This window comes from Syngnathus scovelli, chromosome 3, assembly GCF_024217435.2.
Source record: "Syngnathus scovelli strain Florida chromosome 3, RoL_Ssco_1.2, whole genome shotgun sequence".
Lineage (NCBI taxonomy): Eukaryota > Metazoa > Chordata > Actinopteri > Syngnathiformes > Syngnathidae > Syngnathus > Syngnathus scovelli.
Window position 1 is genome coordinate 10683166 of NC_090849.1, and position 26601 is coordinate 10709766.

Genomic DNA, 26601 nt, shown 5'->3' on the forward strand with positions numbered 1-26601 from the left:
TGACCTCAAATCAGTTCTAGTTTTATCTCATGGATCTTTTTTTATCTGGAGCTCTGTGACCATGACAGATACTACTAAATAATAGACAACTTGCAGGCTTCACTTCCAGCAGTAGTATCCTCACTTTAGAATCATTAATTCAAAGGCAGTGGCACAGGGAACATGTGAAAAATTGGACATGAAAGTAAAGGTGCAAATAAAAATGTAATGGAAAAATTCTTCATTAATTGACCAATTTTAAAGATCGTATTAACCATTTGATGCACATGTGGAATCTCCTCTCAAATGCACAACATTTGTCTAAAATGTGCCCAACTTGCTGAAGTCTATACAAGGGATCGAAACATTTTATACATTTATGATTTGTATGTTATCATTTGTATGTTGTCATATGTGTTTTTATTCTACATGTTACTTTATGTAAAGGATGACTCATTTGGAAGGATTTTTTTTTTTTTTTACCAGAATTAGAATTCGCTTGATTGTCAGTGAAGAAGTTCATTAACTAGAATTTCATTGCGATACAATCATGCAACATGAAATACAAAATACTTTACAAATATGTAGCAATATGGGCATAATGATATAGTGCACTATAGAGCAGTGCAATTGGCAACCCTAGATGCTATAGAGAGTTTGCTCTTGAAATTCCCCTATGTATTGTGTTGACAGAGAGCAGCATGTTATTTGTGTATTTAATTTTTTACCTCTCTCAACAAATGTAGTGTCAAATCCAACACAAATCCAAGTGTTTCTCTATATGAGAGAAGAGAACCTACGGCATGGTGTCACCATTAATCAGAAACAGAATCAGCTTTATTGACCAAGTTCGTGCATGCCAAACAGGGAATCTGACTCCGGTTAATCTCAGCCTCTGTATGACATTTAAGTGACTGAAAACTTGAGTTTACGTTGTCACAATGCAATTGTCATTGAATGCAATAACACCATACAACTGACAATTTTGATATAAATGCTTTATATTTCATATAACAAAGAGATTGAAGTCAGTCAGGACAAGCCCATTGTGTAGCAAAGAGCTTTTGATATTTTCTATCACAGGGAGACACCACATGTGGTGATGGATGGATACAGAAAGACTGCCTCCCCGCAGGGAAAAACTCTTTTTCACTTTGCCCGGGTACATACCATTTTATGGCATTGTCAACGTTTTGCAAAATTGACATCATAGTACTTTCATCACTGACATGCATTCAATTCCATTAAGTGCATAATTCAGACAGTTCTGAAATCAGCTATAAATTCATTTAAAAAAAAAACATGGATAAAAGGTCTATCAGAAAAAACGATCAAAATTCAGGCGTTTGTCAGACGATTGCATTGACTCAATATCGTGGTAAGCTTGATGAGGTGCATCTCAATGGATTTGAATACTGTGGAAAAGATTATTGAGTTCAGTGGGTCAGTTAAAACGTGGAACAAATGCTGTATCTTCCATGTTGATACAACATATTTGTAAATATTTCAAGTGTTCAATTCTGTCGTCAGGGGAAAGAGCAAGCAGGACGACCAAGTGACAACACTGTGTTTATTCCTACTTTCCTGGGAAGGAGAATGTGGAGAACTTGGCACAGCGTGGTACAAGGGGCTAGATGAGGACGTGGTCGGGTAGTTGGTGGCGAGCGGGCGTAGTCGATAACGGGCAGTTGGTTGGGACAGGTGGCAAGCAGGTCTAGTCGGTCACAAGGTGGAAGACGGGTTGGCAACTAGGACAAAGCTAGGCACAAGGCAAGGAACGAGGCATCAGGCGAGGAACGAGGCACAAAGCACGGGGAGCATGAGGTGCTAACAATGACTGATTTAGTGCAGTGTTAAAATAGTGGCTGGCTAACTGGTCGTGGCAGGTGTTTGTCTTGATGAGTGGGCGTGGCTATGAGCCTGGGAGACTGACGGCAGAAGAGCTTTACCTTGCGTATGGTAAACGGTCCCACAAAACAAGACGCCAGTTTGTGGGACTCCACCCGGAGAGGGAGATCCCGCGCCAAAAGCCACACACACTGGCCCACCTGATACATCGGGGCCGGCGTTCGGTACTTATTGGCTTAGCAGGCATATTCGTCGACAGTCCGGAGGAGGCGGGCCTGGACTCTGGCCCTCGCCCGGTGGCACTGGCGAACGCACAGCAGCGCTGAAGAGCAGGCGGTACTTCGCTCCTGATGGTCAAACAGTGGTGGTTGGTATCCAAACACACTGGAACGGGGACAAGCCCATGGCAGAGCTCAGGAGCATGTTGTGCGCGTATTCCACCAAGGGCAGTTGTTGGGCCCGCCCGCGCTAATTATTGGCAGACATGCAGCAGAGGGACTTACCTAGTTCTTGGTTAAGTCGTTTGAAAACTCCACCCAAAAGGCCAATGAAAATGGACTGTGTGGGAGGTTAGCGTCTGTAAGGAGTGTGGCATGGGCTTGTTAAATCTGTGCATTATAATTATTATGAATTACAGGAAATCAAAGCCCCAAAGTCTGTATCTCATGAAATTATATTATTGTGAAAACATTTTAAATATCGTAAGCTAAGGGCCTTTTTTTGGCTCCACCGCAAGCATGAATTAATAAAGTCAAATCAAATCAAATACTCACATTCCTATCAGCTAATTTAGTCTGAGGATCCTGTACCAGCGATTGAGTCTGGTGGGTAGTCTCATCAAGCGCATTTCCAAGGCAGGGCAAACCTGAGCAAACAGTAAAACGAACAACGCCTTTTGAAAAAAAATGCTTCCAGTTTCACCAACAGCTAGGGTTTTACTGAATCTGTGTGTCTGCTTGCTGAATGATGTTAACAAACTAAACTATCGTCTCTTACTGTATTCTATGACTCAGAATAGACTTCTGCCACCGAGGAGCGTTGCTGCACACAAAGCATACGTCACAGCAAATAATTTTATTCGACAATTCCTTTTGGAGAAAGGCTCAGCCCCAGTGAAGGGCGTGTGTTCCAGTCCCACCTTTTAGTAGATGTGGCTTGCTCGGCTACAGCTGATTAACTTGAAAATCATCTGCAAGGTCTTTCTGACATCTTTAAATGATCTTTAAATGATGAATTACGGGGATGAGTGATGATTTGTCCCCAATTGTCAGTGACACCCTTTACAAGGGAGGCAACCACAAAATTTGATGGCCCAGAAGATGGGTCTTCACAGAATACAGTATCCAGTCACATTGATAACAAGTTAAATGGAATGAAAAAGATGCACAAGCCACAGAGGATTGTCGATCAAAAACCCATTCACTAATTTTGGGGTACAGTCATCACTCGCTACTTCATTTAGTTCATCAGTACATCGTGGATTTTTCATAAATTCAAAAAAAAACAAAAAATTTGAGGAATTATGGCACGAAAGTTGCCCGCACGCCAGCAAAAGGCAGGGAGTGCTTACACAATTGCGGGGGTAAAAAAAAACAAATTCAAAAAAGAGTTCTAAAAACATATTTAGAGTATGTACACTTGTACCTTGTAATAAAAAAGTTATTATAATAAGACTTCTAAAAACATATTCACAGTATGAACACTTGTACCTTGTTATAAAAGGAAAGTTGTTAGAATAATAAGAGTTCTAAAAACATATTTACAGTATGTACACTTTAGTTACATAAATAACTATGTTACACACACGTATCATATTTAAGTATATTTATGTTTGTATACATTATTTTCTGTGTTATTTATACTATTAATATTTTATTTACATGTTTGAAACAATTCTTTAATGTTCTAATGATAACATATGCACTTATATGGTTTCATATACACTTACTGATACACAAAAAATGTACATATGTTAAAAATTAGAGGGTGACTACTTCGTGGATTTTCGCCTATTGCGAAGTCTTGGAATCAATTATCCGTGATAAACCAGGGATTACTGTATATTGGAAGGATTCGGCTGAACATTGACACTTTAAGTAATAGGTCTGGAAACTCACACATTTCTAAATTAGTATGGTTTTTTTCAAGCGATCTCGGGACGCCCAAAAATTGGGTAAAAAATGCTTGATTAACACATCAGGCAGATGACGTCAGTGAAGGGAGAAGAGTAGCTTTGTCCATTTGTTTCATGGCTTGTTTGTTTTTGTACTGTTGTTTTTGGATGCATTTTGAACATTCATTTAAATACCCCTAACAGATGCTGTGTGGCTGAATGTTGCAACATGCCGCAAGAAGGTTTTAGCCTGCATAAATTACCCAAGGATGAGAACATGAGAAAACCTATGAACTGACAGGTGAAACCGACTTGCATAAACTAGGATGGGACAAGCAAGTTGAGTGTAATTTGCAGCGCACATTTGACGTTTGCAAGGAACTGGCACACTTGAACAAGAATCCGTGGCTGCCTCGCTCTGTAGATGAAGTCATGGTGCTGCTGTGCAGAGTTGCAGTACCTCGACTCAGCTACCAAGGTGATGGACATGTTTTTTTCTTGGCTTTTTTTCTTCTTTTTTCGACACAAGAGGCTCCCTGAGGATCTTGAAGGGTCTTACATAAGTCTCACTTATTGTTATCAAAGAACAAGCCTGCATGAGAGATAAAAAGCAGAAACACTCCATTCTCTAATTTCTTCATTCCCTAATTGTGAGCGCCTATGAAGGCTTATCATTGTAATATTCATATTAAGTTGAAGTAGACATGCATAAGAAGAGATGTCCACATAAATTTGAATGCATTTTTATACATTATATGTGACGTACGTTCAGTGACTTTGATTGTACAAGTTGTGTCAATTTCCTTTGCTGATATCACACCCAGATATGGAGCGGGGGGTCGGCGATGTCCATATCACAGAGCAGAAAAAGGCGTTGAGTAGTTAGTTATTTAAAAACAACTTGATGAAATTAAAAATCTAACAAAGTTTCATTTTCTTGATGAAATAATATATTACGAGAGTTGTGAGTGGAAAACTGGACATCCTGGCTGGATATTTATTCATTTATATGGTGTATTTCATACACAACTCCATGTGCAATGTGGAAGCATTCCAAATCAAAGAACTACGGAAATGTCTATGTTTTCAAAGACAGTGATGGTTTTGCGTGCCATGTCGTCCGCAGGTCTCGGTCCATACATTGAGTTCTTTGAAATCCACTTAAACTGTCCACAAAATTTTAGACCATTCTAATGGAGATGCTGATTTTGTGTATCAGCATGGCTTTTCACCTCCCCGACACTGCCCAAACTGTCACATTTTGTCACAACATGTCACGGTTTTTAGATGAGTACGGGTTTTGTGACCAGTAAGCTCACCAGACCTAAACCCCATGGAAAATCTATGGCCAAGACAGATGTGACAGACACCATTGATAACTACCATCAAAGGAAAATGTGCTAACACGGCAGAAATGCCACAGGCTGATCGCCCCCGCTATACACATAACTACTTTTTATAACAAGGCACAATACTGTAAATACCGTATTTATTCAAATTATCGCCCAGGGCGATAATTAGAGAAAGTTTATGTCCAACGGGGGGGTGGGCGATTAATAGAGAACACTTTTTGTCCGATCGCCAAGGGGCACTGAAATGGGCGATAATATGCATATTTTCCTTATGTAGTATGCAATACCTGCATCTCACTGGTGTTCTTAACACTAACAGCGGCTGTTTTGATCTACCTCTAACAGCGGGGTGCCTCAATAGACACTCCATCGATGCGACACGCTACCGTCGCACATCACATGTTGCGCACGTCATGTTATCGCGATCGTCTTGTTCGAGCACAATGTGTAAATGATCAAGTATTAATGTGTTAATAATTTCACATATAAGTCGCTCCTGAGTATAAGTCGCACCCCCAGCCAAACTATGAAAATACTGCGACTTATAGTCCAGAAAATGCAGTAATAATAATAATAATAATAATAATAATAATAATAATAATTAGTTGATTTTGTCAGGAAAGGAATTCAGTGTAATGATAATCATGGGACAATCGTCTCAGACTTGAGCTATTTTATTACAACTCCATTACAAGCACTTAATGAAACAGAAGTCCTGAGAAATCTCTACATAAAGGTTCAATGTGAATATGTACTACTCAGCTCATCTAATTTCAACAATGCTGAAGAATTTTTTACAAAGAGCTTACCAGCACAGATGCGTATTATAATCAATGGGTGGATGCAAAATAATCCTCCAAACCTCTCTGGAACTGTCTTTGAGAAGAGCCCAAAAATGCATGGGAGAGCTCAGAACATGGGGTTCTTCAATCCTGGTCTTCAGGGGCCAGTTTCCTGCAAGTCTAACATGTCTCCCTGCTGCAACACACTTGGTTCAAATAATCAGGATCGGAGATTAGATTAATCACCAGTTTACAGTCTACTTTACCAACATCATACCAGCTGAAAAGTGTTCGATCAGTCTATCTGTTATACTCGTAAGTTGGCAACCAGAGTTACTCCTTCTAAACTGGTCTCGTTGTGCACTGTTAATCATCCTGTCACCTTGTTTTAGCTGTGCTAGCTCTCAAGGACAACATTGACTGAGAGATGGTGAAGAGGTCAATTTGATTTCAAGGGTCACAATTGGATTCCGCGGTGAGACATAATCACTTCCAAGGTTGTTTATACCAGCTCAGCTGGAGCTGTCTTGATGTGGTCGGGGTACATTGCTGAGAAAGAGCTCAGCTGTTGCAAGATCACAAACGTCCTGTTGTTCGGTTACTTAATGCCTCTTCAGACAAACATTCACCGACCTAATGTTACCTATATACTGTAGCTTCTTCTGTAACCGCTTTCTGATCGGCCAGAAAAGTGATTGAAAGTGCACAGTGATGCCCAGTAAGTACTGCACTGCTGCCAGCAGGTGGCAGTGCTGAGCTCCAATGATGCTGCTACCATTGACTCCAGCTACGCACTTTCCATTCACAGGCATGTTTTTGTACACTATGAAAGGCAAATAGGTTGTGACATGAATGTTTAAAACTGTCTGGGGAAATGTTGCTTATGTAGACGCTACCACATTGCTGTAGGCCACGATGATCACAAAAGTAGCATAACTAGCTGAAAACGACTACCTGTATAAAACAATGTTATGGCCATGCAGCGAAATTATATGTAACTAGTAACACCGCCACTTGTAGCACCGCTACTGTTCAACACTGCATGAGAGTTGGTTATATAAAAGCTATTGTTTTCAGTGTGGCGTTTGTGTCTATAACCTGAAGCAGATCAGTTTAATAATTGAGATCTTTACTTTCAGGTGCTACAGGGGATGCTCAGTCAGGCGCCCAACCCTCAGTGCAGGGTACTCTGCCGCACTTCATTCAGGAGCCAGAGGACGCCTACATAGTCAAGAGCAATCCTATTAAACTGCGCTGTCGAGCCACACCTGCCTTGCAGATCTTCTTTAAATGCAATGGAGAATGGGTTCACCAGAATGAGCACTTCTCGCACGAGTACAAAGACCTCAACACGGGTAAGATTAAGCTGCGTGACCTTATTGCGAACGATCATTCCACTGACTGGAATAACGTTAGCTGCACAATAGAAATGGAAAACAATTTCCGCAACAAAAGTCTCTCACAACTCAAATAGCATACTAACCTGTAACTAACTATTAAAAACATAACTGCACATCATGAAAATGGTTTTAGTTGAATACAAGCTTTACCAAACTTGTGACACATATGGCAATGCTTTTTGCCATGATGTGCGAATGGCACAAAGCATTGTATGTGTGTGTCGCGGTGAACGGCAGCTGACTCACCTGCGTCAAACGAGACGATCAGGGCGTGTGCGCGCTACCCACCTGAATGTAATCAAGGACGCCAGAAGGAAAGACCTGATGGGCAAAAACATCACCTCCAGCAGCACAGGAATACAGAGCAAATACAGAAAAGTACCTAAAAGAAACAAAAGATCCAAACAGAAAGCCGATAAGCTCACAGCCGGGGGGGGGAGAGAATGCGCGTTTGATACATGGACACTTTGTGCGCAATCATAAAGTGGAGATGGACAATTAACAGACAATTAAAAACACGCATCTTTTTCTTGTATTTGTCACATGATTGTAATGTATTGAAAGTATTTACTGCTGAAACGTAATGTTATAGAAAAGGTGTTTGTAAAAATATATGGTTAAAAAAGATCCTAAGATTCACTGGTTGGTTGGGTGTTTGATATTTACATCCATTGGATTTACGATCTTAAATTCATCATATGGTTAAATTATATTTTGATATTTGGTGAATTTACATGAAGGCATTTAAAAGTCTGTTTTTCTATTAGTGTTTAAAGTCAAAATTTTCCATAAGTATTTTCTGTGTATCTGATTTTACAATTAATGTGCAAAATGATAACTGTTGGAATTTGTTTTTGTCTTTGAGGTTTTTCACTTAACTTGCAATCTGTTAAGTACAACTAAGTACACCCTTACAACAAATGATTGACAAGTCGGAATAAAATCAAGAAGAAAATAAATGGAAACAATGAAACAACAGTCTGGTTATTGAGTGGAATCCAGTTCAAATTCAGTTTGGTACAACCCTTCAAAAGTGGGAAGAAGTAAAACACCTGACAATATATATATAATATGAATTGAAATCAGTTTTTCTGAAAGAACTGACTGAGGCCCCCTGATGGGATTTGCAATTAATAAACACCCTCAGCTAAGAATACCCTGTCATTAAGAACAGTGAGGAAGCAGTCTGTCTTATATTCACGATGTTCCCTCCACAGGAAAGCAGCTTTAATTGTGTCTGGAGGTTTCTTCTACTGTGATCACCGTGGTGTGAAATTGTTGTAAGCTCGATCGTGGTAGAATGTGCATCTCACACGCTGGCTTTTTTGTATTTCGGAGAAACAAGTTAAGGAATGTATTTAATTTAGGAATATGAGCTAGCTATATACGACACAAAGTAAGAAGGGTGAGAGTCGTAATACACTGTCTTCAATGTGTAAGCGATTAGCTGTTGGATTGGTTGCATTTTGGTTTAAAAATAAATAAAAGAAAATTGTGTTGTTTAAAAATAATTGTGTTATGTTAGTACATCTACCTCATCGTAAAAAGCTCCTGGGTTTGAAACAAGGACAACGTGGCGTTTGCAAATTTTTCTGCCTTTGTGTAGGTGTTGGGGGAATTGGCTTTTTCCCGCTTTGCAAAACATGCATGTTAAATTAAGCAAAGATCTTCAACTGCAACGAACAGGGTAGGACAGCCAAGCCCAGAATGACACCGACTTTATTAATAGCAAGGAAAGGGGAAGTGGAGGGCTGGATCTCGAGCAGGAGCGGGTGGATGCTTGGCGTGGCCGGTGATAGGGCGGAGCGGTGGGGTGGAGGAACGCTCGGTGCGCTGGGAAGTCGGGGAGCTGACCTGGCAAAGAGAGCAGCGGCGCAAGCGCGTGGCAGGCCGGGGTGCTTGGAGCGATCATAGTTGGGGACAAACAAAGAGTAACGACAGGCGGCGAGCAGAGCGTGGTCAATAACGGGCAGATGGTCAGGGCAGGCGGCCAGCAGAGCGTGGTCTATAACAGGTAGATAGTCAGGGGAGGCGGCAGGCAAGACGAGACGGGTCAGCGAACGGGACTCAGACTGGTAGAGCACAGTGAGCATTCAGGTAGCTTCACGAGACAGACTGACAAAGGAGTGTGTGGGTGATTTGACTGATTGGCGGGGTGTGGCAGTGAGCGTGTGACAGGCGAGGTTACCGGATGATTGGCGGGCAGGCGTGAGCGTGAAATCAACCATTTTGAAACTATGAGCTATTTCTTTGGTACTAATTAATACGAATGGCTTCCAGTTTGAAACATATTGCCGAAATAACCCATTTGCTCAAATTACATTTAAGTACTGTATGTTATTATTGATAATTACTATTCAGTAAAGTAAAGTAAAGACTGGTCATTTCTCACAATGAGCAAATATCTTACTACTCCCATAAAATGCTGGGTTAAAAACAATTTTGGTTAAAACCACCGGGCCGCGGACCGGTACTGGTCGGTGGGTCACTTGGTCCCAGGCAAAATTATCGACGATCAATTAATTCAGGTCAAGACGCACAAGACAAAACTTAGTTTGTTTGTTAATCACTCAATTGGCCTTTTTGTGTGTGTGTGTAAAGGTCACAGCTACTGGAATGCCATTAAATTGAAAAATAGCCTGTTGCTAAATATGTGATAACTTGTGGTTGTGTACAAGGTTCGAAATTAACTTTGTTGATTACCAGACAATACGACTGGTGATAATGTGCTTTATGATCATCAGATTCATTTAAAAATAGGTTTATTATTGCGGTAGTGTGTATTCTACTGTGGTGTACAATTGTATCAACTGTATGTTCATTATTTTTTCTTATGCTCATGCAGTTGGCTATGGCATTTCATCTACCCTGCTGATTGCAAATGATTCTGAAAAGAAAAGTGTATGCCTCTTGTGCATTCATTATCTCCCTTTCCCTAATCTATTTCATTATCCTTGCCATTCTCAATCATGATATACACTCAAGATGAAAAATGATAAAGCACTTTACCTGTCTCTCTCGAGAAAAAAAGGTGTATGTGGCACAATGATGTTGTTAGAGATCTCCTTGTTATCATCAGACCAAAGTGGACTAACAATTTAAGCAGCCAGAGGATGTTCTTATATGTGCGTGGCATCGGCCCGGCTTATATCAGTAATAAACACAAGACCAAAGACAAAAGATAAGCTTGTTCTAAACTGAAACGCTTTGTCCTAACTTAGTAACAGTCAGCAACATTGTGTATTGGATTTGTCCGGCTAATCAGAGTTGGGGATCAGCAAAGAATTGGAATGTTATTGATTTGAACATAGGCCCTCAATGCCACCATGAACATCTGATAAGATCTCTTATTTACCAACTACCCTGATGACTCATCAACTACTGATAAAGCTGAATGTCCTTGAGTTCCTACTACTGTGCGATCCAGCAAGTACACTGATATAGTCTTCTATCCACATCTATAATCAAAACAACACTGAAAGAATGACTGCTGATCAAAAGATTGGTCAGTGATGTGATCATACAATGAGTCATTCAGCACGAATTTCACTAAACGTTGGGCTACAATCAAGCTGACAAGACAATCCGCATGAGGTCGAATGTGTGAATAATAAAAAAAAAATGTATGGTATCCTACGTATGTAGCATTAAGCAATGGATTTTCCATCTGAAATGGAACTGACGTATACTTCGCAAGCCTTAAATAGCTGTGTGACAATGGTGAGAAAAGATAAAAAAAGATATGCAGAAAACAGAAATGATAATCATAATACTTTATGGTCTTAAATCAAGACCTCATTATTCATATTACAATATCATGATGGAGTCCAAAGAATTATCTGAATGTATTGTAATATACCGTAATTTCCGGACTATAAGTTGTGTTTTTTTCCATAGTTTGGGTGGGGGGGCGACTTATACTCAGGAGCGACTTATATATGTTTTTTTTTCACAACTTTTTACTTGATCATTAAGACATCACTTACTTACAAGTATAGTTGACTACTTCCCATGTTATTTTTAGTATAGTTGATCACTTCACATGCTTTTATATCTTTATCTTGAACATATTCAAAACATAAAAAATAGGGAAAACATCAAATAAAGCAATTAACACTTTAAAGCACCACATCCAAGTCCACTGTCTGCTGTATGTACACTTGCTCCATTTTTGCTCCTCTTATATTTATTATTATTATTTATTATTATTTGTTTATTTATCATTTATTCAACACTCTTATTTATTCATTGTTTGTGCCTTCTTGGGTTTTTTGTGTTGCTTGTATCAGGGCTGTGGACTCGGACTCGGGGACTCGGACTCGGTCGGACTCAGTCATTTTTGCCGGACTCGGACTCGGTGCTGATTTTGACCGAGTCCACCGAGTCCGATAATAAAAAAAAAAAAATACGTTCAATTTTATTTTCATCATGCTGCTGAGAATGCGCGTAGGAATACTGTCCACAGCCCTGCTTATGATCAATGCGGCCACGTTGAGTTGCACTTAGGCTAATGTTTACATTATATACCAATGTCAAGGACGATTATGTCACCCAGCTTATATCATTGATGTGTTTCGATAGTTGTGGGGTCGTCACTAATTATTTGTGTTTAGATAAATGTCTGAGCTATAATGGCGTAATTAATGATTAAAAAATATTATCTTATACATGTCCTGTGTTTCAGAATGGGTATTTAATTGGGCGAGAGTGTGTGTTTTCAAGAATTTTGCCTCATGCCAATGGCACTCAGGGCTAAGGGCGGGCTTCAATTACTATTTTTGTAAAGCCACGCATTTAATACCATGTCAAATAATATATTAGAGTGTAGGTTATGTTCCAATGTATCCACTTCTATTGGTTAAATTGTCAACCGTACATTTATGACTACGCCATGAGTGATCTACGTTATGAACTAGCACAACTCCGGTAGGGCAGGGAAAATGTTATCGATCCGACGTCCGATTGGAACGTGGCCTCACTTTTACGTCCGCACTCTCAGCAAGGGATCCTATATAAGCCGAACCAGCCAGTGTGAAAGCAGTTGCGTTCGTTCTGGTAGATTTTGATCTAAATTAGCCTTGAATAAAGACTAAGCAGTCACATGAATGAACAGAAAAAAATGGACAGCCGGACTCGGACTCGGTGGTCAAGAGGCCGGACTCGGACTCGGACTAGGTGCAAAAATCCGACCGAGTCCACAGCCCTGGCTTGTATGCATGTGTGTACTATCTCACCGAGGGATAGTGGGAACGTAATTTCAATCTCTTTGTGTGTCTTGGTATATGAAAAAAAATTGACGATGAAGCAGACTTTGACTTTGATAAAACAACCAAATAAATAAAACAAAAATCTACATCTGAAAAAAAATTATATTTTCGAGTGAAACTGGATGAGGGCGCTCTAAATTTCACCGTTAGCCGTGACTCATCAACTGGGTGGGCTTAAGAAAAATGGCACCAAAAAGAAACTCATATTTTGCAGGTTACTAATTTTAAGTTGTAAAATATACAGCTGAAAACAGTAATCGAGCAGCAGAAAGAAAGTTTGGAGAACCGTGATGTACCAAGGGATTACTATTTCAAGTGACGTCAGTGGCGCGGCGCGGCGCGGCGCGGCGGTTGTTTACATAAAGGAGAAACGTACCCACGTAAGGACTGCCGGCATCATTAGCGGTGATCATTTCTGAGTGACACTGAGGACAAAGAGTTTGAAGGAATTAAGGATTTGGAGTGACATAGAAGGTTTGAAAAACTATTATGGCTTTTACGCACGGCCGGTCCTACTCTACTGAGTCGGGGGCCGGCGCTCGGTCGAGTGGCTGTCCGCGAACGGTGCATGGGGCTCGGACATGGCCATTACGCATGCCCGGTCCTATGCCATGGAGCTCTCGTGTCTGGAAGTCCACGCCGCCACACGCTTGGAAGTTTGTTTTGTTTAATAAAGAGCCGTTTACCAAACCCACGTCTATCCTTGTACTTTGTTAACGCTACAATATAGTTATATACTAGATCTGTGGAATAAAGACGAGGCTGACGTCAGGGCGCACGCGCGGCGATGCTGACAAAGGACGAGGAATTTGATCGGTGGATTTAATGGATTTAAAGTGCACGGATGGATTGATAATATTATTGCTTATATTATAGTTATTTGAAATATAGTTTATCTATCGTTATATGAGTCTGTGGAATATTTTGAACTGCAAGCGCCGTCAGCTGCGCACACCCATTGTTGACAAAGAACGATCGATGGATTTAATGAATTGGAGTGACATCGATGATTTTATAAACGTGTTATTCATGTAATCGTTTTCTTTAATAACTCTATATGTTACGTCAGGCCCATTCTCAGCTCTTCGTTTGTGTTTGTCACGTTAGCATGCCTATCGTTTAGCCTGTTGCTATCGTATCGAACGATCGATGGATTTAATGAATTGGAGTGACATCGATGATTTTATAAACGTGTTATTCATGTAATCGTTTTCTTTAATAACTCTATATGTTACGTCAGGCCCATTCTCAGCTCTTCGTTTGTGTTTGTCACGTTAGCATGCTTATCGTTTAGCCTGTTGCTATCGTATCGAACGATCGATGGATTTAATGAATTGGAGTGACACCGATGGTTTTATAAACATGTTATTTATGTAATAGTTGTCCTAAATCACTCTATATGTTACGTCAGGCCCGTTCTCAGCTCCTCGTTTGTGTTTGTCACGTTAGCACACCTATTGTTTAGCCTGTTGCTATCGTATCGAACGATCGATGGATTTAATGAATTGGAGTGACACCGATGGTTTTATAAACATGTTATTTATGTAATAGTTGTCCTAAATCACTCTATATGTTACGTCAGGCCCGTTCTCAGCTCCTCGTTTGTGTTTGTCACGTTAGCACACCTATTGTTTAGCCTGTTGCTATCGTATCGAACGATCGATGGATTTAATGAATTGGAGTGACACCGATGGTTTTATAAACATGTTATTCATGTAATAGTTGTCCTTAATCACTCTATATGTTAAGTCAGGCCTGTTCTCAGCTCTTTGTTTGTGTTTGTCACGTTAGCATGCCTATCGTTTAGCCTGTTGTTGCTATCGTTTAGCCTGTTGTTGCTCGTTCATGACTGTTTTTGGTGTGGGATTTTGTCGAATAAATTGCCCCCCAAAATGCGACTTATACTCCGGGGCGACTTATATATGTTTTTTTTTTCACTTTTTGGGGCATTTTACGGCTGGTGCGACTTATACTCCGGAGCGATTTATTGTCCGGAAAATACGGTGTGTGTGTGTGTGTGTGTGTGTGTGTGTGTGTGTGTGTGTGTGTGTGTGTGTGTGTGTGTGTGTGTATATATATATATATATATATATATATATATATATATATATATATATATATATATATATATAGTAAATCCCATCCTATTTCTTGTAATTTCATGTGCTTCCTTGCATGCTTGTCTTCAAATCACTCGTCTCACTGACGAGAGACTCTCAGCGGGACACCAAATGGGAAAGCTGACTGATCCCCAATGTGCTGGATCTTCGCTGGGCCCCTTCCACTCAGCTGTCATTCATCAGTGACACCTTTCTTGGCACTTTCACTAATTGTTATGACTGCTTCCAACTTGGGAGTGTGAAGAAATCAGCATCCGCCTGGCTCTATCAGGGGGAAACTCTTTATCCTTGTTTGTTCTAAAAGAGAAGACTCTGCCATGCCATTAGGACTCTAACGTTCTCCTTTATGTGACTTTAATTGAGGCAGTTAAGCCTTCCTTTGAGTAATGTAGCTATTTAACACTTGGAGCACACAAACATCTTTCTGTGCAGAATATTATTGTTCACTGGTAACCCATGGAGCAGAAGGAAAGAGAAAGGCCGGCAAAAAACCCTGACCTTTCTTTACAGCATCTGCGGAGTGTGAATGTTATCATCTGTGAACAGCAGACAGACTCAGTGTTCGCTTTCGTACACTGCAGCATAGCCCAGATCAGCGGGCGAGCTGCTGGTATGGGGGAGTGTATTTAAAGAGTGTACATATTGTCACATGGGGCACATGTTGATGTGAAGAATTAATTCGCATTATGTCCTGCCGTCTGGCATGAATGGAATGTGTTGGTATAGTTTGGAGTGAGATTGCATGAATGTATTTATACATATTGAGCCTTTGTGAGTATTGAAGGAGCACCATATCAGATTGTAAGCATGTTTATATGTGGATATGTTGTGCATGCAAAATTTCTGTAGTACACGTGTAGAAATATTGAGTGTGTGTGCGTGCGTGTGTACATATTATGGAGACTCGATCAAGGCAGATAAACATTCCCTGTCCATTTATTTGTATTCTCAAGCTTAAGGATAGATGGTTCGATTTGACAAACGAGTGGTGACACTTTAGCACCCTTTTAGTGACTTTGCTGCCACCACTTTTCAACTCACTTTTCCGTCAGGGCACATACTGTATATCTCTGGCTGATACGTAATGGCCTTTAAAGCCAGAATTGATGTTATCATTGCTCTAGGGTTGCTTTGCGAGCCAGTTAATAGGGTTGTTAACCGAATGTGCCCCTGACAATACACCTCACACACTCCCCCTTACCTCTACAGTACATTTCTTGAGGAATGAAGTGTTGATAATGTATCTTGGTTCCTAATATTATTTTATTTAGCCTGACCACAGATTTGCTGCCAGGGCTGAGAAAGTAGACTGTAAAACTGTTGGTTTGTTGCATTTCATTTTATTTTCATAATGGAGAAAAAAACTCTAGATTAAGAAGTCAGTTTTAATGCCAGAGCATTCCCAGCTCTATCGTGGCATTATTTTTCTCGTACAGAACTTGGGAATATTTTGGGAGGGAATCTTTGTCTTTAGGAAAGAAATGTTTCAGGTATAGGGGATCAAGAGGATTTACTTGCTATCCAACAGAGGTGATTGTGATTGAAAATACCGCAAAGAATGACCCAAACTTGAGGATATTTAACATCTCACTGCTTTCTAAATGCAGTTGTTTCTCATCATGAATGTGTAAAGTTCTATTCTTTGCATTTAAAAAGCACAATTTAATATTTTCTTCAAGGAGACATGATGTGGAGTTGGACTGTCTCTGGTTACAGAACTGAGGATTAGTAGTAGTAGTCTATGAAACTAGCTTCAGATATGAACATTCCGTTAGATAATTAGGGGCCAATGTTACCCCATGGGAAATAAGTAGGCCTAATAACTGAACTTGTAACAGTCTTGTTGCAAAGCACAATCTTATGATCTTAAAATTATACCTCATGTTTGTCGAGTTAAGACCAAATTATAAATTGTAGCCTATAAGCAAAGCAAGCATAAGGGAAAGCAGAAAACTAACCTTGACAGAATGCCATCAAATGTAAAGACAATTATTATTAGCCCTTCATTTATGGTGTTCGGAACGTTACTTTGAAAATGTAATTGGTTATATTATATATGTTATATCAGGCGTTTTCAACTGGTTATGTCCAAGGGACCACCATTATAACCAAGAAGCAACTTGGGGACCACCGCTTTGGCAGAATGTTATTTTATTTTGCACCGAAGGAGGATAGACCTATACAGGCTATTTATTTGCATCTGTATGTTTAATTTGGGAATCTCAGCTACATTTGACATAATCTGGATGGGTAAAAAATCCATCCATCCATCCATTTTCTGAACCGCTTAGTCCCCACGGGGGTCGCGGGCGTGCTGGAGCCTATCCCAGCCGTCATCGGGCAGTAGGCGGGGGACACCCTGAACTGGTTGCCAGCCAATCGCAGGGCACACAGAGACAGACAACCAATCGCACTCACACTCACACCTAGGGACAATTTGGAGTCTTCAATCGGCCTACCAAGCATGTTTTTTGGAATGTGGGAGGAAACCGGAGTGCCCGGAGAAAACCCACGCGGGCCCGGGGAGAACATGCAAACTCCACACAGGGAGGGCTGGAGGTGGAATCGAACCCGCACCCTCCTAACTGTGAGGCAGACGTGCTACCCAGTGCGCCACCGAGCCGCCTTGGGTAAAAAATGATTCACAAAATTAGCTGGAAAATAAATCTAGTCTAAATTGACTTGAGGATTGAACTCACCACCATCCAGTTTGAAATATATCACTCTATAACTGAGCCAAGCTGTGAAAGAGTATTTGGTTGACTAGGAATCACCGCTGGCTGGAAAATGTTGATGGCTAGGAATCTGAAAATGGGAGGGGGTACTTATTCTCACGGGTTGACTAAGGCGTTAGTGTAATAGGGCTGCTGATAGAATTAGTATCCCCTGTATCTTTACTTGGGGAGGGGGGATCCTGTTCAAATTTACGACACTTGATGAAAACATCTCCAGGAAGACACAGAAGAAGTCAGTTGATTGTTCTCAAAATTAGCTGGAAAGTAAAGTCTAAATAGCAAATACATTTTACTAAATGTTACAATTATTTTCCATTTCCAATTTTGCGGACCACCTGCAGTACCTTCATGGACCACTAGAAGGCAGCGGAGCACCGATTGACAATCCATGTGTTGTATTTAGTTACTCACTACTTTTTCAAAAACGTAACTAAGTTGGTAACTGAATTACGCTATAATAAAAGTAATTAGTTAAAGTGGTAAAGTAACTATTTGAGTTACAGTTAAAAAACACACAACGCATTACATGCACGTTTTTGCCTATAACCTCAATAAATTTGAAATGTTTACCTCGCCACCTTGAAAATGCTGACTTTTCATTGGCTAGCTTCAACTCACCATTTCTGCCTCTTCTCATTTTTTGTTGTGTGTGACTACAAACTAATGCGCTTTGACACACGTGTAAAAACACTGGCTCTGATTGGCTACCATAATGCTGCCTTAGCCAATTGCTCACTGACTTGCTAAATTAACCGGGAAACTCCTCACTAGTCTCAGGCTAGTTAGCCCGGCCCTGCAGCTGAAGGGAGCACTAAATTGCCAATTCCCCACACAGTGATATGACAAATAATAGAAAAACGCTTTGCGACACAAATTGCAATTGAAGTGCATATTTTGCAAAATATTGCAATGGTTTTCGCCATTATTCCTTGGAGTGATACCGCTTGTTTTCATTATACAGCTGTGCATTATGTACGTTGCCAATTATGTACGTTGCCAATCATGGTTACATAGGACGAAGAAACACAACATCGGCTAGTCCATGCCAACACAATTGATATACAAATACAATCCAAAATAGTGAAGAAAAAAATGAATAGAGATGATTTTTCTACGAAGATTTTGTTTGCAACTCGAACAGGGAGCTCGGTACCTCCAGATTGTACTGTACATCCTGTGTTGCAGTGTGTGCAGTGCCCTTTGTTTGTCGTCATTGGTAAATAAGCAATGAGCTCTTTGTTTACATCAAGTAGGGTGTGTGCAGATAATCGTTTGGCAGGCCTCTAAGTAATGGACTTCCATCACGTGCTGGTATCTTATAAGTACTCAAGAGTCTCCTTGGTTCTCCTTGTTGCAATCCTGAACTGCTATTTTCTGACTCTCTTTGGTGTGTTGAGCATTTTGTTCCTCAGAGTGAGAGAGGATGCTCGCTGGGCCTGTACCTATTCCCTATTTAGCATCTCTTTTTTTCTCCCTCTCTCTCTTTTTTAAATATTCAGATCTTTGCAATCTCAGTTTTACAACCTCTCCTGATGCTATAGTTCTGATTCTCTGGAAATGTGGAGGCAAGCTTCATCACACAAAGATGCACAATTAGGGGTGAAAGGTGGTGCCAGTTTCACAACCGCCAATTTAAATTATCTGCAAGTGGAGACCTTGCAATTACTCTTAAATGTACTTTGCACGTGCCTTTCTCTTGCATGGACCCTAGCAAGCACTTCCACAATGTAGACTATGTGCATCTCCTGTGCTTTAATGGGACTGAGGGGAGCCACTTGCATCGGTTGGGAAAGAAGCTGGCTGTGTTCACCCCCTCAACGGCGCAAATACCCTTGTTCTTGCTTAAAGACAGAAAACGCCACTCACGCACAGTGAAAAGGCACTTTGCAGTCGACAGGCGCAGGGCATGAAAATAGGGCCCCATATTTCTCTTTGTATAGGCCTACCTGTCCAAATGTCAACTCATTGAAAAACCAATGCAGTGTTGCCATGTGCGACTGGTATTTTGCTACTTACAACACATGCCCAGTGTTGTAAACTTACAAAGTAAGTATGCTCAAAATCACAGGTAATTACTTATTGTCAACAATAACTAACAATCTATGTCAATCATCTCCATAATATATTCAACAACACAACTAAGTTCACTGTAAGGCGCCACAATTCACTGTAACAGAAATGGCGTTGTTTGGTTTAAACGCATAATTAACTAATAATTAACTGCTTTAGTAATGCTGTTATTCCCAATGCTGCGATTGACTTCTGATTAATTTAAATACGATTGCAAACTTTTAGGATCCACTAATGTTATCCATTAATATTCATTTGATGAAGTGCTGTTGGGATCAAGGCAACATTGCAGAATTCAATTACAGTAATTTTCGGACTATAAATCGCACCGGAGTATAAGTCGCACCAGCCATAAAATGCACAATACAGTGAAAAAAAACATATGTAAGTCGCACCGGAGTATAAGTCGCACTTTTGGGGCAAATTTATTTGTCAAAATCCAACACCAAGAACAGACATGAACCAGCAACAACAGGCTAAACAATACGGTATGCTAACGTGACATATACACAAACGAGGAGCTGAGAACGGGCCTGAGTAACATTCAGAGTTATTCAAACAAGTATTACATAAATAACACGTTTATCAAACCATCTGTGTCACTCCAATTCTTTAAATCCATCGATCGTCCTTTATGTAAACAATGCCGCGTATGCGCCACATATGCGCCGCTGACGTCGGACTCGTAAGTTGCATTTCTAATTATTCCACAGACCCATATAACGATATATAAAGTATATTTCAAATAACTATCATATAACAACAATATTATCAAACCATCTGTGTCACTCCTAATCATTAAATCCATCGATCAAATTCCTCGTCCTTTATGTCAACAACGCCGCGTGCGCACTGCACAGATCTAGTATACAACTATATTGTAGCGTTAACAAAGTACCAGGAAACATGTGGGTTTGGTAAACGGCTATTTATTTAACAAAATAAGAGTTCAACGAGCCAACAACTACTGAACTGTAACGATAAAAACATATACAAGTTGCTGCACGAAAAAAAATATATCAAATAACTATAACATAAATACGTTTTTCAAACCTTGTGTCACTCCAAATCATTAAATCCTTCAAACGTGGGGCCCTTCGTCATCTTCGTCATCCCGTGATAGAATCCTTTGTGCTTATATAAACAACTGCCGCACTGCTGACGTCACTTGCAGGTCAAATGAGTAATCCCTTGCTACATCACGGTTCGTTTATCGTGGTTTGACTACATCACGGATTTTTGAATTTTGAAAATTTGCGAAAAAATTCACATATAAGTCGCTCCTGAGTATAAGTCGCCCCCCCCCCCCCCCCCCCCACCCAAACTATGGAAAAAAAACGCTACTTATAGTCCGAAAATTATGGTACTATGAAGGCAGCAAACTCCTCCAAAAATAGAGCGCTCAACTACCCTCTACCTTGTGGGGAAAGAAAAAGTACATTCAGCTGCTGCCAGCACTGATTGAAGAAATATTGCAAACATGAGTCTACCTTTACTTATAAAGTGTTGTTAGTCTGCTCAGTAATTGCCAACTTGATACTTTTGTAAGTATGATTCCACTCATAACATGAATACGTTTAAAGACGAATACAATAAAAATGGAATGACTTGACTACGGAACTGAAAAAGAACATGTTCTTTTGTTCGTCAAAAAACACCACTCGAAGCACATTCAGCGACATTGTTTGAATGAAATTATCTTAGTATTGCTTGCTTTATAAAGTCATCATGCTTGTACTCTGTCTTTGCATCCATAATGTGCAGTACCGTTGTAGGTACCACATCTTCCCGGGTGGTCACACAATACGGGTGAATCAAACACTTTAATTATATATTTTTTAAAAGTACTATTAATTCTGAAAATTGATATGCTAACATATATTCAAATGTAGTGATGCCCATGTTGGATATTCCATTATGTTTTTGTGTTTGTTGCCATTATGTTTGATTCATTGGTTGTGATTTTACCATCTGTTTTAATTTTTTGTTTCTCCAGAGTCAAAATCGAAAATAGTCAATGTTTTGTTTTGCTTCTTTCCCGATAGAGCTACTAACAGCTCATGCAGTCAGCTTTTGCTGTTACAATTACCCTCTAGTGCCTTACGTATTTTGTTGTGTGGAATGCCAAAAGGTGAGATTAATTACTTGTGCCGTTTGTGTCACATCATTTTGTGCTTTCACGCTATTCAGGCAAATATGTTTGCTCATGTTACTTATTAAATCCCACAGCACACCACCAAACAATGAAGTCACAAAATGAATGACTAATGAAATAATTATGATTTTGTCTTAATTTACTTTACTAAATTGACTTCCTCTGTACACAATATGGGCCTGTTTATCGAAACAGAAAATTGATATAGCCAACAGGATGCATGACTTACTCTAGTGAATGAATGGCAACAGGTGGATAAACAGAATGAATGTACCTTCTTACATCTAATGGAAGAGCATTTGATTTTTATTTCTCTCTATTATGTTTATGTTGGATCCTCTCTAAAATAAGATGACTCATCTCAAGGGATAAACCCTTATAATAAAGGTTTCCAATTCAAGACCAGGGCGGCACAGTGGTGCATTGGTTAGCACGTCGGCCTCACAGTTAGGAAGTTTGATTCCACCTTGGGTCCTCCCTGTGTAGAGTTTGGATGTTCTCCCCGTGCCCACATGGGTTTTCTCCGTGCACGCTGGTTTCCTCCTACATCCCAAAAACATGCTTGGTAGGCCAATTGAGCACTCCAAATTGCCCTTAGGTGTGAGAGCGAGTGTGAATGGTTGTTTGTCTCCGTGTGCCCTGCGATTGGCTGGGAACCGGTTCAGAGTGTCCTCCGCCTACTGCCCGATGACTGCTGGGATAGGCTCCAGCACGTCCGCGACCCCCGTAGGGACAATGGTATAGGAAATGGATGGATGGATGGATGGATGGATGGATGGATGGATGGATGGATGGATGGATGGATGGATGGATGGATGGATGGATGGATGGATGGATGGAATGCAAGACCAAAACCACAAACATGGCTAGGTATACCGAAGCATAAGATGGGATGTCAAATGTTCTAAAGTTCCTATTCTTCAGAATTATTGGCAAAAAAATTATGCCAGAGAATTTTTAATAAACCATCTTGGAACTGATTTAAATTGTGATTTAAATGCATAACGTGTATCCCTTAACATTATCAGGAAATTATTTTTTGTTCATTGGCAGTTGCGTGCAAATCCATCACTGCCTGCACTTTGAAAGGGAACTCGCCCTGGGCTGAAATGCGGTTGCCAATTGTGAATCGATCACAGACAGACCAAACTGACATTTCATCGGGTGAAAAATCAGGCAGTGTGAATCTTGACGCTTGAAAACCTGTGTTAAGTGCGACAGAGTTTCCTCTGCTGAAGGACTGGCCACTAGAATGTTGTAGCGATATACACAAAGTCGAGGTCACGCAACACAGAGTCAGTCCATCAACCTGTGAAAAGCCTGTGCCGCCACTTCAGTCCAAAAGGCATGCGCAGGAATTCCAAAAACTCGATAAAGGGTCCTCAGCCCGCACAGGCACCTGATGATAGCCATGGACAAAGTTCGCGTTAGAAAAAATCTGACATAAATATGCAGAAATTCTTGAATGATCTAGTTTGCATGTGGCATCAAGCCTTTAATCAAACTGTAACCTGCTGATCTAGCACAAATCCAGGACAGTAATGAAAAAATGATGACAAGGGCAAAGATCCTTAAATTAATTTGTGCCTTTAGGGTCCGACTGATATTTCAAGCCTGCTGCACGAAGACAATAGATAAGTGGCACATTAACAACGGGTGCTATAACAAGCTCCTTTGTTAACAATCATTATCTACACACATTTAGTAGCAGAACATCCAGAAGTGAAATTTTATTTTAAAGACTGCTGGGATTTATTTTCTTTCCAGTTGTGTCCCTAAACTTTAAACTATCACCCATTAAAGATTTGCTTATTTTTTGCTACCAAAGCACTGTTCACTCACTTTACACTGTTACTAAAATTGATATACTTGATGATGTTCTTGACATAATTTCAAATAACTAATAAAATTGAGATAAATTGTTATGAAAGTGAATTTCTATAGTTTTGCAGTGCCATAAAACCAATAACATCTCTTTGGAAAAGTTTATATATGACGTGTTTTGATATTTCTGAGCATCCTCAGAAGGATTGTAATGTTTATGATACATAACCTGACCCCACGTTAGCACGTTTTTAATCTAGTGAGATAGGACACTAATAATAAAACTTCTGTTTTCGCAAAGATACACGTAGAATTAATGGCGTGAATTATTGAATCATACACTATCATGGTCAAGCCTGGGTTTTGAGTGCCTGGTGACACGGTGGGAGTTATCATCACATGGGGGCCAAACAACTTTGCAACCACTAACAAGACACAATTAGCGCAAGTCCCTTTTGCCAGTCCAATGAGAGAAAAAAAAGCTAGCTCATCAACTAAGGTTGCCAGCATTTGGTTTGTGAAACATTGGAACGACATTGGGCTCCATTATTAATGATAATGTGACTCTTTGCTTTTACAAAATGAATGGCGCAGCAATTTGTGAAGAGCGCAAATGTTAAAAATATAATGGAATAATACAGGTTTTCATTGTGCATGTTGATGGACTATGAATGAGAATACAGATTCATATCAGGTACTGTATGTCGGACACGGATAGTATCAATAACTGATGTCAGTGTATCAATAAGTGTGTCATATTTTTCAGAATCAATATTTTGTCTCACCGTTGTACACAGTCAAACGTCTTACAGCTCATAGACACCTTACAGAACTGGAACCCTTTAATCTAATTTCAGTCATTTCATATTGATGTACGAATTAATCTAAAAATAATAAACGCATTGGATATCATTTTCAAATTAGATTAATTGTGTAACTATCAGGGCTGTAACAAATACCGTTTCAAATAGAAAACTGTTTTCACAAATTGAATCAAAATCGTTGCATCCTTAAATCATATCACGCTCCATTAAATGGTCTTTTTATAAATTGATTTATAAATCAGTTTGACATGATGATTTTTTTTTTTTCATTCAATTAGTTTGGGCTTGGGAGAGTATTTACATGTTGCTCATTATTAAACAGCTGTAACATATCAAACCATAATCCCATTGAATTAAATTAAATGGAATCATTACATGTTAAAATCATTGCATCCTTTAATCGCATCGTAGCACATGTATAAAGAAACATATCAAATCCTATTTTGGGGAGAGACTTTCCTTGTTTTACGGAATTGAATGTGTCTTGAATTTAATCCCCTCTGATATTGTCATGCATATAGAACACTTGTCAAGTTATGGTCTTCCTTGAAAAAAAATATCAATTTGTAGATCAATAGATGGACAGAAAATAAATACATCTATTAGTGTTACTGGGGGGGTGGCACGATGACGCACTGGTTAGCACGTCCGCCTCACAGTTAGGAGGGTGTGGGCTCGATTCCTCCGCCAACCCTCCCTGTGTGGAGTTTGCATGTTCTCCCCATGCCCATGTGGCTTTTCTCCGGGCACTCCGGTTTCCTCCCACATCCCAAAAACATGCTTGGTAGGCTGATTGATTACTCCAAATTGCCCTTAGGTGTGAGTCTGAGTGTGGATGGTTATTCGTCTCTGTGCGTCCTGCGATTGGCTGGCAACCGGTTCAGGTTGTCCCTCGCCTACTACCTGATGAGTGCTGGGATAGGCTCAGCACGACAGCGACCCCCGTGGGGACAAGCTTTACAGAAGATGGATGGATGGATGGATGGATGGATGGATGGATGGATGGATGGATGGATGGATGGATGGATGGATGGATGGATGGATGGATGGATGGATGGATGGATGGATGGATGGATTCTTTCTTTCTTTCTTTCTTTCTTTCTTTCTTTCTTTCTTTCTTTCTTTCTTTCTTTCTTTCTTTCTTTGTTGATTAATTGCTACTATTGCTATTTGGATGCTTGTTTTCCTTTATTTTATTCTTTGGGAGAGGGGTACATTTTCGGGTTTTATTTACATCCGAGATTCATGCCTTGCGTCCCTGCGTCATGGTTTCCCCCTTTTTCCACCTTGCATCCTGTGACATCGAAAACACAGGCCAACGGCCCTCGAAGATCGGCGCTGGGCATGAGCTAATTATACAATCATTCTGCCTTGTTCACATGACATAGAAGGGTTTGTTTACTATTTTTGCGATCAAAGAGCATGTTGGCTTTTGCCCCTTCAAAGAATTTGTAAGTTTAGAGTAAAAATAGTAAATAGTACACATATTGTTTGTCGGATATCTATATAACGTTTTATGTTTTCACAGGTTTAGGCAATCAAAACGAACACATTACCGGGGCAACAGCATTCAACAAAATAAAAAAACACTTACTTGAGTTCTGCATAGATGCTCATACTTAAAAAAAAATTTAAGATGAAACACCAAAGTCGGAGACAATCGAATAAAATTCGTAGAAGTAGTTAATTAATCTATAAAAAAGACAGAAATGAGGCCAAGAAAATAGATTAGCAGACTTCCTGTTTGGTTTAGCACTAAGAGCCTTGGGCTGTTTGCTGTCCTTCCAAATTTTCATAGATCAAGGTGTTAGGTACCACGGCCCGACTAAGCCTTTTACTGGAAATCAAACAATAACACAATAGAATATTGACTTGCCAAGCCTGATGTGTGTGTGAAGTTCCATGAGTTTTTTGTGCATGTTGAGCCCCTCAAAAACACCATTGCTCTCTTGGCAAATTGTGCGTCACCATGGCAACAGCCTTTGGCAAACCTAACCAAGTACATGTTCTAGGATGATCTGAGTCTTTACACTGTTCCACAAATTTTAACATTAAGATTAACTTAACATTAACATTAACTTAACGTTAACATAAACTCAGTGTTTTCAGGCTTTTCTGACAGATTTCAGTTT

At 40.0% G+C, this 26601-nt stretch overlaps 1 protein-coding gene and 1 long non-coding RNA gene across 4 annotated transcripts in view; one reads left to right on the plus strand and one right to left on the minus strand.

Annotated features, from left to right (window-relative positions):
- Nucleotides 1-26601, plus strand: part of unc5db (unc-5 netrin receptor Db) — a 174843-nt gene that overhangs the window by 71814 nt on the left and 76428 nt on the right. For all 3 annotated transcript variants that reach the window (XM_049764214.2, XM_049764213.2, XM_049764215.2), the window contains exon 2: nt 7214-7429. In XM_049764214.2, the coding sequence (XP_049620171.1) occupies nt 7214-7429 (216 nt within the window). The remainder of the gene's footprint in view (nt 1-7213; nt 7430-26601) is intronic.
- Nucleotides 799-5603, minus strand: LOC125965781 (uncharacterized). The gene is made up of 3 exons (XR_007479968.2): nt 2601-5603; nt 2331-2404; nt 799-2211 (listed from the first exon to the last, which is right to left on the minus strand). It is a non-coding gene; the product is annotated as an uncharacterized lncRNA (long non-coding RNA).